At 30.5% G+C, this 16,717-nt stretch overlaps 5 protein-coding genes across 11 annotated transcripts; 2 read left to right on the top strand and 3 right to left on the bottom strand.

Annotated features, from left to right (window-relative positions):
• Positions 1 to 1,176: 1,176 nt before the first annotated feature.
• LOC145972017 (ribosomal RNA small subunit methyltransferase NEP1) lies at positions 1,177 to 2,424 on the bottom strand. Its single transcript, XM_083100181.1, has 4 exons — positions 2,197 to 2,424; positions 1,690 to 1,933; positions 1,402 to 1,610; positions 1,177 to 1,315 (listed from the first exon to the last, which is right to left on the bottom strand). The coding sequence occupies exons 1-4, from the start codon at positions 2,335 to 2,337 to the stop codon at positions 1,202 to 1,204; spliced, it is 708 nt and encodes a 235-aa protein (XP_082956307.1). The 5' UTR covers positions 2,338 to 2,424; the 3' UTR covers positions 1,177 to 1,201.
• A 347-nt stretch (positions 2,425 to 2,771) lies between these two features.
• On the top strand, positions 2,772 to 3,982 carry LOC145971610 (U11/U12 small nuclear ribonucleoprotein 25 kDa protein). Its single transcript, XM_083099484.1, has 2 exons — positions 2,772 to 3,404; positions 3,496 to 3,982. Exons 1-2 carry the CDS (start codon positions 3,120 to 3,122, stop codon positions 3,748 to 3,750), a joined length of 540 nt encoding a protein of 179 aa, XP_082955610.1. The 5' UTR covers positions 2,772 to 3,119; the 3' UTR covers positions 3,751 to 3,982.
• LOC145971609 (distal membrane arm assembly component 2) lies at positions 3,780 to 5,864 on the bottom strand. The gene is made up of 2 exons (XM_083099483.1): positions 4,920 to 5,864; positions 3,780 to 4,317 (listed from the first exon to the last, which is right to left on the bottom strand). Exon 1 carries the CDS (start codon positions 5,727 to 5,729, stop codon positions 4,944 to 4,946), a length of 786 nt encoding a protein of 261 aa, XP_082955609.1. The 5' UTR covers positions 5,730 to 5,864; the 3' UTR covers positions 3,780 to 4,317; positions 4,920 to 4,943.
• Positions 5,865 to 5,911: 47 nt separating this feature from the next.
• Positions 5,912 to 11,181, bottom strand: Cyld (ubiquitin carboxyl-terminal hydrolase CYLD). Of its 4 annotated transcripts, none has more exons than XM_083099480.1 (13): positions 11,026 to 11,181; positions 10,689 to 10,838; positions 9,953 to 10,456; positions 9,352 to 9,499; positions 9,039 to 9,269; positions 8,316 to 8,491; positions 8,130 to 8,243; positions 7,788 to 8,011; positions 7,462 to 7,634; positions 7,078 to 7,374; positions 6,880 to 6,995; positions 6,579 to 6,795; positions 5,912 to 6,310 (listed from the first exon to the last, which is right to left on the bottom strand). In XM_083099480.1, exons 3-13 carry the CDS (start codon positions 10,424 to 10,426, stop codon positions 6,120 to 6,122), a joined length of 2,361 nt encoding a protein of 786 aa, XP_082955606.1. In that variant the 5' UTR covers positions 10,427 to 10,456; positions 10,689 to 10,838; positions 11,026 to 11,181; the 3' UTR covers positions 5,912 to 6,119. The 4 variants fall into 4 exon arrangements, with proteins under 4 accessions (XP_082955606.1, XP_082955605.1, XP_082955608.1 ...); XM_083099479.1 differs by having other exon boundaries at positions 10,536 to 10,838; positions 11,026 to 11,180; XM_083099482.1 differs by lacking the exon at positions 7,788 to 8,011 and having other exon boundaries at positions 8,130 to 8,224; positions 10,536 to 10,838.
• Positions 11,182 to 11,432: 251 nt separating this feature from the next.
• Tbp (TATA binding protein) lies at positions 11,433 to 15,815 on the top strand. 4 transcript variants are annotated; one of them, XM_083099930.1, is made up of 6 exons: positions 11,433 to 11,481; positions 11,907 to 12,313; positions 12,800 to 12,930; positions 13,025 to 13,268; positions 13,434 to 13,632; positions 14,010 to 14,800. In XM_083099930.1, exons 2-6 carry the CDS (start codon positions 12,047 to 12,049, stop codon positions 14,084 to 14,086), a joined length of 918 nt encoding a protein of 305 aa, XP_082956056.1. In that variant the 5' UTR covers positions 11,433 to 11,481; positions 11,907 to 12,046; the 3' UTR covers positions 14,087 to 14,800. The 4 variants fall into 4 exon arrangements, with proteins under 4 accessions (XP_082956056.1, XP_082956055.1, XP_082956057.1 ...); XM_083099929.1 differs by lacking the exon at positions 11,433 to 11,481 and adding an exon at positions 11,489 to 11,585; XM_083099931.1 differs by lacking the exons at positions 11,433 to 11,481; positions 14,010 to 14,800 and adding exons at positions 11,495 to 11,806; positions 15,312 to 15,815.
• The last annotated feature ends 902 nt before the right edge of the window (positions 15,816 to 16,717 follow it).

Below are 16,717 nucleotides of genomic sequence, written 5' to 3'. Positions count from 1 at the left end.
TTGATCGTGAAATTATTTAATGAATTATTTAATGAATGATTTATTTAATTTATATATTATAATTTAATATATATAATAACAATGCAATTTATGATTTATTTAATGAATATATATTTATTTAATATTTATTTAATGAATATTTATGTATAAATTAATATTTTTAAAATATCTAATTTCTCTTTTTATATTTAATTAGAGATTTCTAATATCATCGTGTCTACAATAAATTTTTGTTATCTTTATCTGTCTATGTATAAAATAAATTTGTAGAATTTTCTGAACGTCGACTGTCATAAAAGTGAAAGTTTCTTTTCTCTCTTACTTGTAGTATCGTATAAAAGAAATTTTTCAAACTATTTTAGCCGCCGATTTTGAAGAAACGAGACAAAGACAAAGGCATATGGCAAACTCACGAATAAAAACTTGTTTCTTTATATACAGTTGAGAATTTTCAATGTGTTTATTATACAGCCATTGAGAATGATAAATTGTTGTATTTCTACCTGCCTAAAGAACTTTTGTTCTGCCTTTGAAACTTTTCGAAGAAGGGTCGACGGTCATAGAAGTAATTTTATCTTATTTGTTATCAGATAAAAGAAACTTTCTAAGAAATTTTATCTATTCATTCAAGGAAAACGGACTATGATAAATTGTCATGAATGACAAATATTTTTCCAATTCTTAATTTTTAATCGAAAATCGTCGTCAGAAAACTTTTACATAATGTAAGATTATTTATCAATATGTGATTATGTAAAAACTAATATAAGTAATCTAAGTAATTACATAACTGGATAAAATAAATAAAATTAAAATGTTTAAATAAATTTATCTTTTTTTTATTAATATAACATAGTATTGTTTAGTTTTTAGAGAACTTTGGAAACGATTCATGACAATTTATCATAGCCCGTTTTCCTTGAATAAATAGTTAAAATTTCTTAGAAAATTTCTTTTATCTAGTAACAAATAAGATGAAATTACTTTTATGGCCGTCAACCTTTCTTCGAAAAGTTTCAAAAGTTCTTTAGGCAGGTAGAAAAATAACAATTTATCATTCTTAATGGTTGTGTAGTATGTGTATGTATTTATATGTGTGTGCGTATACACGCGCGCGCGCCAACACACACACGTGTGTGGGTGTAAGAAATCGTTGTTTTATAAAAAGCCAATCAATAACATTTAGACATTTTATTTTTTATTAAACAATTCCCCAAACTTCTTCAAATGCTGTGCATAATTTGCTACATGTAACAGCACCTGAGAGAGGATAATTGCTGATCGAGATAGTATCCTCTGTATAATCTGTTTTCACCTAAAAAAAAGTGTAAATATATGAGTATCCACAGTATAGGTTTTAATGTAATATAGCAATATATTATTTAATATAATATAATTTACTTGGCCGTGTGCCATAGCTCCAACTACAATAGCAATTGGATCTTCGGAAGGTACAAACTCTCGTGGATGTAATACTTTATTTGCACTGAATGACATCAATATCTTACGACAACCAACTGGCAAGTGATCCGATATAGGATTTTTAATTACTTTAAGGAGCTTCATTGGTCCATCAGATGCTCTAACGCCATATTTATGCAATAGTTGCACTACAATATATAACATTTATTATGTTAATAATAAATTTAATGATTATATGACAAAGGCAAGCATTGATTGTCCACTTACCCATCAATCCAGCAAAGCGTTTAAATGTTCTTGGTATCCTGGTCTGTGGATTAATTTCTATTAACACATTTTTTTCTGTATGAATATAAACTTGCAACAGTCCGGCTCTATTTAATGGACTGTCCATCAACATTAATAGACATTGATGAACAATGTCTGGCCTGCATGTACCTGGATCACGATTGTTTTTCTTTAAAATATTTATATGATCATCACAGTTTAATAGTTCAAAACTGTTTCCAACCTGAAAAAAGTGCAAAAAAATTATGAAATTAATTCGCTTTTATTTACTAAACTTACAAGCATCGTAAAAACGTATACAAATGTAATAAAATGATAATAATTACATGTACAAAGTCGATTACAAATTAATAATTGCGTGTACAAATTTTGATTACAAAATTAAATTCATGACAAAGAAACAATTAATAATGATAAGAGAAAAACTTATTTCTGAATTTGTAAACATTTGTAGATATAAAAGAGGAAAGAAAAACATAACCTTACTTTGACAGATTCCAATTGAGCATTCTCCAATATAACGATAAGACGCTTTTCTTGATTTTTAATATGTCCTACTTGCAAATGTTTCGGAGCGGGATCGTATTCATAATCATTCTCCTCTCGCTTTTTTCTCTTATATCCCATTTCGTACGTTCAATATCGCACATGTGTCTATCAATGGGTCTGAGTGCAATAAGTTAGAAAGAGACAAACATACTTTCTTTCACTCTAACTAATTGCACTAGTGCAGCAGTGCAGCTGAAAAGAACAGACCCAATGAGTCATCAATGAGATGACAACTAACCTAGCCTAAGGGCTCGTTCCCACTGAGCGCGTCACGCGTCGTCAGCGTGAGCCAATCAAAACATTCCATTGTAATAACACGGAAAACATGTTATTACAATGGGATGTTTTGATTGGCTCACGCTGGTTGACGCGACGCGTGACGCGCTCAGTGGGAACGAGCCCTAACCTTAATCTGAAGTTAGCGTAACGTGGAAAAATAGCACTACGCATGCGCGCTACTGTAGGTAAGTAAATTTTTGTCGGTAATGTATAAAACTGCGATTTAATACAATAAAATATTCATTTTGTTATTCGAGAGAGAAAGAGAGAGATAACTACATAAAAGATTCATACATTTTTTATAGTAAAACAATAGAACTAAATGAACTAAAAAATTTGTATAATTAAATTCTTATATTATTTTCAATGCTGTCAAAACGATCGATAATGTCTCAATCTTCAATTATCTCCGGATCGATGAGTTGATTTGAGCTTGACGGAATTTATCCGTAACTGGGACAACTTGGGATTAATACTTGCATAGAATAATTTAAAGATTATATTAATATAAGCACTGCTTATGTTGTGTTATGAATTAAATAATTTGCTATGTAATTTGGATCAACATGTGAAACAAAAATATGAACACTGTCAAAGATACAAAGCCAGAGCACGTTGCTCTGACAGATACCAGGGAAGAATCATGTGCTGACAAAGAAAAGTCTGAAACTGTACGATTTAGTCATCAAGAATTAATAAAATTGACTAGAATGACTATAGATAACATGATAAAGAATGATCCATTACTCTCTGGATTGCCTTTAGATGTTACGATAGAAGAAATTAAGTCACAAATTGCAGTTGCGCAGGGACAAGCCATCACTTTGTTCTTAAATCGCGGAGAACTGCCAAAGCTCGCAGTGGTGGTAATGTATATTTACATCTTGTACATATTGTCAATATATTAATTTGATCCTCTTGTTGATATAATCTCATTTTTTCTATTTTGTTTTCAAGGTTCCGCCACATAATACAACAGTACTTGATTTGAAAAAGGCCATAAAACGACATATGAATTTATCCTTGAAAAGGGAAGATGTTAAGAAGAAGATAAGTTGGAAACACGTTTGGAAGAAGTATCACCTCTGTTTTGAGGACATCAGACTTTCTAACGACAATGAAAATATTAAAGCTTATAATATCACTAATAAAGCAGAATTACATTTTGCAAAGAGACGCAGAGAAAAGAACAAATTGCTAAAAAATCAATAATGCTCTTGCATAAATTACTATTTTGTCTATTGTCATTAACGTTTCATATACTTTTATTAACACTTCTCTCAAACATTTTTAATTTACAATGCCATGGTAATTGAGATTGCACAAACATTATATTTAAATACTAAATAAATGTATGTAATATAATAAATAATATAAATGAGAAGATGTATTTTTCTTACTGGAAATAGAAGCTTAGAAATATTAAAAAATTATATATATAAAATACTTAACATTCTTGTATGTATTTTATCCATTCTAATTTTTTTATTAGCACTACTCTTTCAATTTTCAGGTATATAAATTTCACAAATCAAGTTGGGCAATTCTCCAACAAAAACAAATTAGCTTGAATGCGACAAGTTTATAGTGATTTGTTACAATCAGTGTTTAAACTAAACATTCTATATAATCCAATAATTCCAATCCTCTCTCAGTGATCCTCTCATAGCCATTTCCGGCATGACCAAGAGCTCCAATTTCGATGTTTCCGCTGAGTTCTTGCTCAAGCTGCAGTCATCAATGTTCTTACAGTTCTTAAAACTGAGCCACTTGAGCTTTCTAAGGTCACATAGGAAGATGAGTATTTCTTAATATTTAGGAATATTAATTATACAGAGTGCTCCCGAATTAAATGACCAAACTTGAAATATAAATTTAGTACTTCATAAAACTTTTCCTGTTTACAAACGCTTTCTTCAAGAGATATTGACTTCGAAAGTTATAAAACTATAGAAATGAATAATGTTGAACAAGATCTTTTTTTTTTGTGTTGAAGATCATTGACAGACTTGTGTTTGCATTGTAAACAAAATTCTATTGATTCACATCAAATGATTGTTAATTTGTTGAATGCTTGAAGAAGTTACAGTCGCATAATATCAATTCACCCTTCATTCTCTCATTGATAAGCCATCATTTTGAATAAAACATTTAATAATTAAATTTGCTTACTATAAAAAGAATAAATCTAGATTATTTTGAAATTATTCATTCTTAATAGTTTTTACATCTTATATAATTCCAGAAATAAAGAACAAGATGTTTGCAAGCATACTTCCAAAGAAAGATTTGTTTTATTTTGAGGTCCAAAATTTATATTAAGATTAACCATTTATTCTGGGAGCATATATATATAAATTATATAATATTCTATATTTTACCCATTCTAGTCTTGTTTATTAGCATTAGTCTATTAATGTCTCAGATATGTAAACTTCACAAGTCAAATTGGGCATACAATCCTCCAGCATGAAACAAGTTAGCTCGAATGCGACAGATTTATAATGATTTGTTACAATCAGTGTCTTTAAATTAACCATTCTATACAATGATTCCAATCCTCTTTCAGTGATATTTTTACAACCAGAAATATCCAAGTACTCCAATTCCGGGAATTCCGCCGAGATTTTGTCCAAGCCCCAGTCATCGATGTTCTCAGAGTCCTTGAGACTGAGCCATTTGAGTTTGTTAAGACCGCACAAGTTGCTAAGACCTTCGTAATACAGATTGATGTTTCTGGCATCCACTGCCTCGAGGATGTAGCGATGATCATATATGTTGGGTAAATCATACGAGCCCTTCTCATTCTTCTCCATCCAATAAGTGTTACCCTTGAATTTTACCCGGCCGCCGCGAAATAGGATAAAATGGGCAGCGGCCAAATCGGCGCCCAGCACCTTATGTCTCTCCGGTATAAATCTCTGGTTGTGTTTGTTATATGTGATAATTTTATGGTCTAACCATTTGGAAAAATTGATGAAGGGGAAATCAGTCTCCTTTTTCTCCTTTGCGGAAAACCACATAACATTCTTGGGCCTTTCTGGATCATCTTTGGCTAGATTTTCGCTTTCTTTTATCGAGAATTGAGTTTTTTCATGATCCACGCTGTACGCACGTGCTATCCGAGAGAAAGAGTGATCTCGAAGGCGCGATCGTTGACTCAGCACGCGCGTTAATTGTCTCGCTAGCATTATCAGCGAAAACTTGAATTGATATTTTTAATTTTTGAAGGTTAACCTTTGAAATCGATAAACGTCAACGCGTGTGCCATGCGTTCTACCTTAACCTGATCTAGCGTAACCTGACGTAACCTAATTGTCAAACGATGCCCGAGAATCTTGCAAGAGGAAATTTTTGAATAAATAGCCATACGTGTCGTCAATTTTCTGAATTATATACTTTTTTCGCATATAGAAACATTTCTGCTTTGTACATAAGTTTTTGAGACCTCGGATTATCTTAATGATTAGCTACAATAATTACAATCGTTTATGTAGTTTTTAAAAAAAGCAATAAACGAAACATTGCACTTTTCTCGAGTAATAATAAAATATTTCAACTAAAATAAAAATCGATTAAAACTATTTGTACATCATAACATCAGGAGATTGGTACATGCACATATACGCGTCGCAAAGCAAACGTTTCGCGTGTTCTGGTAAATGACGATCGTCTGTCAATTCTGTCAAATAATTTCCTCCCTCTTCGCTCAACCAGTAGGGGAAGTCTGGGCATGGCACCATTTCCGGTATATTATATCCATTTTGCTCCCCTAATAATAAAATACAAATTTATAATATATAAAAAAATATATATGTAATTATTTATATAGCATTTTATTAATATTAATTATTCATTTTAATAATTTAATAATTATTTATTTCAATAATATTTATAGAAATGTTTTCTTAATAAAATTGTATATGTACATATAATCAATAATAGTCATAAATTAATAATTTGAAAGACAATTCCTTGTTACATGTACAAAGAAAAATTTTCTTTTTATTAAAAGTTATACAAGTAAAAGTCCCAATTACCCTTTCTATCAGCCATCGAATCGAAGAAGCACCATGGCGCCTCGGAACCGGGACCACATTTTACAAACGAGACATAATGTGAGGTTTCGATGCAAACGACTGCGGAAAGTTCCAAGTACAGACGCGGTACGGGACAATGCTCTTGCAGAATTGCAAACTCCATAGGTACAATAAGCTTCTTTGGTTCGTGATTTGTTCTTCGTTCATGACGATGTACCTAGAAAGAATGTATATATATAAAAGATATTTCATTATTAATCGTCTAATGTTTGTTCAATCTTGTAAATAATATTTTACAAACTTTTTCAAGACACTGCAGACAGAAAGCTATACTTTCGAGACCAACGCCACATTGTCCATAACATTCCTTGCACTCGAATTCTGCCAATTTACCACACACCGTGCATTGTCTGGGTGCTGCAAAACAATGTGTAAATGTTACTACGAGCCATTTCAGATAAAGAAAAAAACTTATCACGCGTATATGACGATACTTAACAGTTTTCAATAATGTCCGTCACGTCGAGCAGTAATGTAGGCTGTATCTTTTGATACATTTTAAATGATTTTCCAAAACGCGGCATTTGTATAATAAGACATGAAGGGACCTCTTTCAACCTAATGTTACTGGTAAGGAAGCTCTGTTCCAATAATTGCTGCACGGTTGGCAAATTTAAATGATCGTCTTTTTCGACAAACAATTGATAGTGATACGCATCCTGTCCAGAGCTTAACTTGAGAAACGGTTCGGCGTTTAAAATTTGGGCGACTAACGACGTTAAAAATTCCTCCGGATCTGAAAAATACATTACGAATTATTATATTTATAAACGATATATTTATAAAATAATATCCACGATTTCAAGGTATAAAGCAAAAGAACCTTTTTCTTCGCTAGTAAGACCGGATACCGACGATAATTTTTCGAGCAATGTTCTAAGTTTCATTACACGATCCGCTCTAACAAACATATTCTTTCTAAGTGGATTCACGATCTCCTCTCTCAAAACTCTCTGTACTTCTTCGTACTGTGGACAATCCTTTTCATTCGGCGGTCTGAAAATCCATTACATTTGTCAAAATTATACCATTACACATCACATATCTATGCCACAAAGTCCATATTTTCTTTTAAAGATTTTTAAACAGTATTCTTTTCTTGAAAAGTTATATATACTTCGATTACAATAAAAACACAAAATTAATTACCGAAACAAGAGATTGTCGAATACACTGGTAAATGTGAACATGCTAAAGAGAGTAGCGTCTAAATAGCAGGAATTGTGATGACCCTGAATACCACGATATTTCCCGCATATGCTTTCCAAGTCTCCCTTAACGGAGATAGGTCGTACTATGCCCGAGATTACAGAGCTCTCCATGTTACCGAAATTATCGTTATTCGTAAATGCCGGTTGCTCGTTAAGTTTCGTCTGTTTACGAACAAAAAATTGTCACAATTCATTTATTTTTTTGTAAAATTTACTCGCACGATGGCGCATAGATATTGAAGAGATAACATTACAAATAACTTATTACATCTATACTTACGTCTTCGTAATGAGAACAATGCTCAATATCTGTGAATATAGCTTTATAAGGCCTACAGTGAAAGTATCTGACATCTTTATAAGTTCCATCAGTACCTAAAGGATGTCCATCATCCTATGACACATTATTCAAATTTGTTCTCTCGTACTGTTATAACAAACCATTTAGTCAGTTCATTTTACTCACCAGTTCGACTGCTGCCATCAATTTGCCAGGACTTACACCAGTTGGTGTGCCAATCCATCGGATAACTCCATAATGAATATCAGAATCCACAAGTACTTTTACAGTAGAACCCACCATCAAATCTTTCTTATTCTCTACCCTGAATTTTTTGATTTCGTTCTTTTCCAGCGTATTACCTATCGCAATTAATAATATGCATAGTTTGTCGTAATTGTTTGTAATATTTTTTATAAATATATTTTAACACAAAATTTAAGGATAATGTGTAACAAGTATAAATTATCACTTTTTATTTAATGCATGTATGAAAGTATAAATTTGATGGCATTTAAAAAAAAATATTTGTGGTAGAGGCAGGATGTTAACTACATCTTACTGTAATTCAACAAATCTATGCTACATGCATCTTCCACATCACTGTATACATTTGATTCTACATCACTACTCCATTTGTGCTCCAATACAAAAATAGGAATGTTCTGCAATTCTGCTGTCATTTTTCAACAATAATGCAATAACTGTATGGTGCTTTATAACCTGCCGGCAGCTCTCTAGGAAGTCAGACTAGGTCTGTGTCTATTTTTAGATATCTTAGTTATTATTAACTTCCTTTACCGCATGGGAGAAATTTAAGTCTAGCACTAGTTAATTTTGTTTTAAGATTTTGAAGGGAGAATATCATGAGAATAAGTATATTTACTGCATTTATAATGATAAAATTACCACATTTAAAAAGAGCATGGTCGATGCTTTTAGTATAATTATTAACGTTATTTTCAAGATTTGACTTTGTGGCCTGATGACGTTCTTTCAATATGTTGACAGATTCCTGATTGTTGTTCTTATTGTCATCAAACAAGGTAAATTTTTCTAATAAAACAGCTGGTGTACTATCAAGCACAGATCTTTTCTTATCGTTAATATAGTCGGTTCCTGTGTTACTTTTTAAGAATGCTAAAATAAAAATGTCAAATTGACTAATGAGTAATTATGAGGCTATTATATATAAAAAGAATATTAATTATAATTTATATACTTTTTTCAATGTTGCCAGAAATTGTGTCAGATTCAACTTTATACGGATATATATTATTTACAGTAGCAAATGTTACACTAGCATTTGAATGCGTAGAAATAAAATACTCTTTGGCCAATAGAGATGTTTTGAATACTTCTTGGCTTTCCTGTAATGTATATGTATATATTTTTAATATCATTATATCTCATATTAATACACATTTAATTATGAGCTACTTCATTCAAAAAAAGCCACTTTCCCTTTTTAACGATACAAATTTTCTCACAAAATCAATCTTTTGATACAAAAAAATATGCTATAATTATAACAATATACATATTGCATGTTTTTCATTTTCAACCTCAAGTACAATTAAGTTCCAATAAAGGGAATATTAATTTAAAATGAATCAAAAGACAAAGCTCTCTATTTCTTACTTGGAAATTTAGTTTGTTAAAATTTTGCTCGTTTTGTTTTTATAGCTAAGAGAGAGAAAAAAAGACTAAAACTTTACACATATAAATCTTACATATGATACATTATACTTCTTAATAATATAGAATGGAAAATATTGGATATAAGAGCAAGAGGCATTAAAAAAGCAACATTATTAATTCACCAATAATTCAAGGCCAAAATAATGTCCCAATCCAAGTTGCTTCACAGGTCCGATGTATCTGACAATTGCAATCTCCTTAGCTCGCCTGTTGGAAGAATCGGAGCAGTACCAGACCCTGTCGTTGACAGAAATATTTCTTATTCGCTCGCACAGAGCCTCATCATTCGCGATTCGGATTCTCTCCTGAGGGGATTGAACGGTGAGCAGATACTGCCAGATCTTTTGCGATACGGGAATTAGATCGTATTTGTGACAACGCCATTCTGTACCGCACCAGATCTTAGATCCGCCGATGGTGTCGATGACGCGAACCTTCAACACGCTCTCCTTCAAATCCTCCAGTGCTTCTACAAGCATTCCCACACGCAGCTCGTTAACATTAACGACGCAAGCACCGAATAGCCGTATCAGTACCGTGTCTTGCTTGGCAATGTAATGTTGCAGGACCCGGTGTTCCTTGTTACCGTCTTCCATGGTCAAAGTGCGTTAAACGATCATCATTTCCTACGCGAAAGAAATATTGTTGGCTTATTAGTTCGTCTGTCAACCTCTTTCTCTCTACGTATTTGCTTGTTTCTCGTACAATCTTATTTGGCATATCATTTCATACGATGATAGAATTTCATTCCTTTAAAACTTTAAGAAACAGATATTCCTTTTTACTACATATTTTCACGGATTATTGCTCGCCGACGAATTATTTATCTCTTCATTGAACTGTCACTCGTGCGCATACTTCAGAAAAGTTGGATCCCAGCAGCCAGAAAGCGGCCATCCCGGCCTTTCAAGTGTCGCCTCTACATTCATTTGACAGCCGCTCGAAACTACGTGGCATCCACTTTTCGATACTACTGGTAAAATCATGAATTTCAGGTGTGTGTCCAAGCTACATACATAATTATGGAAAATGTTTATTTATTAGTGCATTTTATTAACTAATGTTTTTTCACTTTAATATATTTTAGGACAGCAATCACATACAAGTTTTATCGTAAATATTTTTATATAGGGTGTTCAAAGAATTCAAATTGAAATTTTTCAAAAATTCAAATTCAAATTAAAAATAAGCGGACCTTTAAAATGATGTGTCACTTGATCTTGACGTCATTCCCATTTAAGATTTCTAAAAGAGTAGCATTCCCGACGTTGGAGCGGTACTGTTGAATTTATCCCATTTATATGTCCTTCTTGAAAACAAAATTGACCTCAAAAATTGCTCGGTCGCAAAATAAACAGATGGGAAATTCACCCCGTGAGCGCGTATGTAGTATGGACGGAAGCGTCCCATTTGACCACGTTGCCCGATTGACCACAGCCAATTATCGGGTGTCACCCAACCCGATTGATCACGTCGCCAATTGGCCAATTCAAAATAGGACTCTCCGATTGGTCAATCGTTGCTAGTTACCCTAGGCACAGCTCGATATAATTGGCTGTGGTCAATCGGGCAACGTGGTCGCTCCCACACTGGACGCTCTGCTGTCGACCAAACTACGATCAACTACGATTTTACCAGCGGCATTGAATGCGTAAGTAGTGACGGTTGTAAACAAACATGACGAAACGCTATTTTTCAAATGAAAAGCAGTTAACGACTCGTTTTTTAATTTAATTTATGAAATACAAAGCTTACGTGAGAAAAAAAAATATTTTCTACGTTAAATAGACAATAATTACTTGGTATTTATAACATAACGCGGTAATCGTCACAAGTATCGTCAATTAATGAAGCGCGAAAACTAGTCGTGCGATTTATATATTGAATAAATTTTTTATGAAATATAATGAATACAATTGATATCTTGCAGCATAATATTAAATAATTAAAACCAGATCTTTTTCATTTAGAGTGAGGTTAGATGATATTAAAATTTGAAAAGTAGATTTTTTAATTGTAAAACTTTCTTTTTCCAAGTAAAAAACTCCTAGAAGCTAACAATTGATAAAATTTCAGATTGCGACACAGTTGCTGCCGATTAAAGTGAAATGTCAAATATTTCATAGAAATATAACTATAACCTCCAGGACTTCCAAATAAGATTCGCCGTAGATAGGATTAGTTGTGTGTACAGATATCTTTATTAAGCATTCAGAATGGATCAGATGCTTCCTAGTCCTGGCTTTAGCATACCCAGCATTGGTACACCTCTGCATCAACCGGAGGAGGATCAACAGATCTTGCCAAATGCTATACAACAGCAACAGTCGCAACAGTATCAGCAACTGCATCAACTGCACTCAATGAGTCCTAATATGCAAAGCGGCATGTTAATGATAACAACGCCGCAAAAAAATATGCATACATATGCTCCAACTCCGACATTTGCGACACCACAAAGTCTCATGCAGCCGCAAACACCGGTAATTTAATATTGAAGTATTATTAAGAAATATTAGTTTATATAGATGGCAATATCATATAAATATTTTTTCTTTTAAAATGCATTACATTTTCAAAAGACTCAGAGTTGTAACTTTAATAAAAGTTACAGATTACAAATAATTAAAAGTTGAGTTGATAATTGTAAGCCACAACATTATATGTAGCGAGTAATTCCATATTTACTTCAATGAGAATGTTTAATTTAAATTTATTTGCTTATATTTTAAATTACGTTGAAATATAATAATTATAATTGAAAAATATAATAATAATAATAAAAATATAATAAGCAAAAGAGAATTTAGAGAATATTTAACTGTTAAGAAAGAGGAAGAATACAATATCTTAGAAATATACAATACAATATCTATAAGAATACAATATCTTAGAATATTGTACATTTCTCATTAATTTATTTTTTATTCTACTTTATTATTTTAATATCGTCTTTTTTTATTTCCTAGCAAAATATGATGTCTCCAATAGTACCACAAAGTAATCAAATAGCACCGCCATCAATAGGTCCTGCAACTCCAGGACCAATGACACCGATGACACCAGCTTCTGCAGATCCTGGAATATTACCACAATTACAGTAAATTTTCAAAGAAATCTGATATAACACTCTTTTAATTTAATTTTTTTATATATTTATACATGATATATTATATATTTTTATTTTATCATAGGAATATTGTGTCTACTGTCAATTTAAATTGCAAGCTCGATTTGAAGAAAATAGCACTTCATGCTAGAAATGCCGAGTACAATCCTAAAAGATTTGCGGCTGTTATAATGCGAATAAGAGAACCAAGGACTACTGCGCTGATATTTAGTAGTGGTAAAATGGTTTGTACTGGGGCCAAGAGCGAGGGTGATTCGCGGCTCGCTGCGAGAAAGTACGCGAGAATTATTCAAAAGTTAGGTTTTCCTGTAAGTATTGTTTTTTCATCAAAGACATAATGCAAAATCAATTGGTCTTTAATGCAGTTTTTTTTAAATGCAGTATTATAATTTATCAATAATTAATATCCTATAACTATCTTCTTTATTATTATAAGTATGATTATTGAAGTTACTCTAATTGTAAATTTATAGGCAAAGTTCATAGATTTTAAGATCCAGAACATGGTTGGCAGCTGTGATGTTAAGTTTCCAATTAGATTGGAAGGTTTAGTGCTCTCTCATGGGCAGTTTTCATCGTACGAACCAGAGTTATTTCCGGGTCTGATATACAGGATGGTCAAGCCTCGGATCGTATTGCTTATATTCGTTTCAGGGAAAGTAGTATTAACAGGTGAGCACATATATTCATAAAACCTAAAATTTTATTATAACAATTTCATAACAAAATTTATAAAAGAGTGTGTCATTGTTTGGATAATATATCAAAATTATAATTTTTTTGCAATTTTCAAACTTAATATATACTCAGACTTATATTGAAAATTGAATTATAGTATTTTTATTTTTAGATCTAGAATAGGTCACAAATAATAATGTTAATATTTCCAAAATTTTAATTACTATAGTTACATGTTCATAAGAAGAAAGTTTATGCTGGACATTTTTAAATGGCAGAAAATCTCTATTAAGATCTTTAATATTGCATGTTACATATATATCTTTATACTTGAATATTTATTATTTATATTTATATGTTCTGTCATACAGGTGCAAAGATTCGCAAGGAAATTTATGAAGCCTTTGATAACATTTATCCAATTCTCAAAAGTTTTAAGAAACAGTGATAAAGTTTATGTAATGTTGATTTATTTGTATGACTGATTTCATTTCTGATATGTTATAGAGCTTTCTTATTTTTTTTTAATATAAAATCAATCACAAATGGTCAAGTATTATTAAATTACAGTTAATACATCTTTTTCCAATCCATATTAATTAAATATATAGAATGTTTCAAACTCTTGTTAGACATTCTTACTATCGACTTTTTAAAATGGACTCTATTAAATTTATTAATGAATTTTTTTAACTTTCACATTTCTTGTATTTGGCAATTAAAAATAAAGAATTTCTGTGACAAATTAAGGTTTAGAAGAAAAAAATAAATCAGAAAATATCTTTTAATTTGTGTTAATTTTTATAGATTTTAATAAATAAATTTTCTATTTGAATTTTAGCTACAAAAATATGTAATGTTAAAGATATGTAATTGTAAATATCAATGTTTTTTTTTTTTACACATGTCGATATTTTCGTCAAGAAGGAATAATTTATGGAATATGACAAAAAAACATAATTTTTTTTTTAAATTGCAAGAAAGCACAACCTAAACTTTGAAAATTAGATTGTAATGTTCTTATTTCTAGACTCATGCAGCAAAGCAAAAGCAGCCGCAATTAAAAAATGTATCCAATGCTTTTAGAATACAAAATTATAATAATTTGACACAGATGATTTATACAATATAATTGAAATAAAGTTTATTTTCATTTTTTTAACTTTAATTTTTCTCCATTAAAAATAAACAGTGTGTTTTCTCCTGAAAAATAAACAGTGTGAGTAGTATGAGAGTAGTTTGAATGAGTTTTAATCTTGCATAAATTTGCTTGCATTTCTCATATTGGAATAATCTACTTTTTAGTCGTTGATTATTTTCATAGATATTCTAAAAATACATCATATAGGAGCATGTAAATTTTGTAATAGATTTACACAATCTCGAATTTTCTGAAACTTCTAAACTTTTCTTTTCTGTACATATGATATACATAATAAAGCGTGTATAATTTTGTATTTATATATAAAATAGTCTTTTTTATAGAGTAATATATATACAGTGCCTCGATTAAGATTATATAAGTACAATGTTCCCTGATTATAAGATTGAGTTTACGCCGATTATAATATTGCAATTTTTTTGCAATTATTCAGATAAAATATTGTATATTGAGAATAGATGTTTTATCAATTTCGATCCTTAATAGATATTATTATATCTTAATTGTACAGGGTGTCCGGAAAATCGCCCGCAGTACTTCGGGAAGTGATTCGGGATTCAAAAGAAAGGAAAAAAAGCTATATAAAAAAGGCGATTTTTGGCGATAGTTTGGTACATGTACCAAGGTTGTTTTTGGTAGAGGCGGAGCTTATTCTGGTACATAACATCTTGTACCCTGCTTCATTTTTGGTATAGCGTGGTATCAACCAGCTAGATACCAAAACGACTAGCCACGCCTCTACCACAAACTACCAAACGCGCGAAAATGTTCTGGTAGAATCTGGTATACTTTGGTTGATATACCACAGTGACGCCAAAAATCGCCTTAACATAGATCCGAAAATAAGTCATTTCCGGTTTGAATTTAAACTTAAATTTAAGTTTTTAAATTTAAATTTAAAAATTTAAAACTTAAAAAAAATTTTAAAAAGAGGGATGCCAAGTGGACTATAAATAACGATTTTTTTCTAACATAAAAGTGGTTATATCTCGAAAACGACTTATTTCCGGATCTATATATATATATATATATATATATATATATATATATATATATATATATATATATATATATATATATATGTATATATATATATATATATACATACATACACATATATAATTTATTATTGTCATATGAATCTCTTTTTTAATTTTATATTTTTAAGTAAAATCATTAATTTTAGTATTGAAGCGAAACAAGATGAATATTTAAATTGATTTATTGTTATTTATTGTTTCCTACATTGCTACTTACTAAAATGAATTCAATACATATTTTTCTACTTTTAATGATATTACTATTGTCTATATTTTTCTGCTGTTTTTTGATTTTCAAAATCCATTTTTAATTATCTAAATTGTATTTGTTGCATATTGTTCTAGAAGTGCTTAGATTGAAAACTTGATTTTTTTTTTTAAATTATAGAATTATAGTAGCAAGCTTTTTTTAATTCTTGAAAAAAATAATATTAAGCAGGCATTTGTGCATTATACTCAATCTGCTAGAACTCCAATATTTTTATAAGTCTATTTTAAGCTGTGCAATGTATATACAATATAAGAGAAAAAAGTAATGATTAATTTTCCAATATATCGTATAAGCTACTTTATATGGAATACTCAAACTACTGTATCACACATTATTTACTGTACAGATATATATATATTTCTATTTAATTGTAATAAAATTATGTAAAATACAAATAATAAAATACTTTTTAGTAGATTAAATATTCGATAAAGTATTCGATAATAATATACAAGATAAATTATAAACAATAGTAATAGTACATTTTTAAAAATATACAAATATTTTGCAAGTTCAAACCACATATACAAGAGGATATATAAAATTATATAGAATTTATATAATACTGAAAAATTGAAAATATATTAGAGTATTGGCTTCTTTCAA

The sequence above is a fragment of the Camponotus vicinus genome, unplaced genomic scaffold (assembly GCF_025532165.1).
Source record: "Camponotus vicinus isolate PSW18456_S1 unplaced genomic scaffold, iyCamVici1.0 SCAF_5, whole genome shotgun sequence".
NCBI classification, from domain to species: domain Eukaryota; kingdom Metazoa; phylum Arthropoda; class Insecta; order Hymenoptera; family Formicidae; genus Camponotus; species Camponotus vicinus.
Note: the sequence above shows the minus strand (reverse complement) of the source record. Positions and strands in the feature narration are given on the sequence as shown.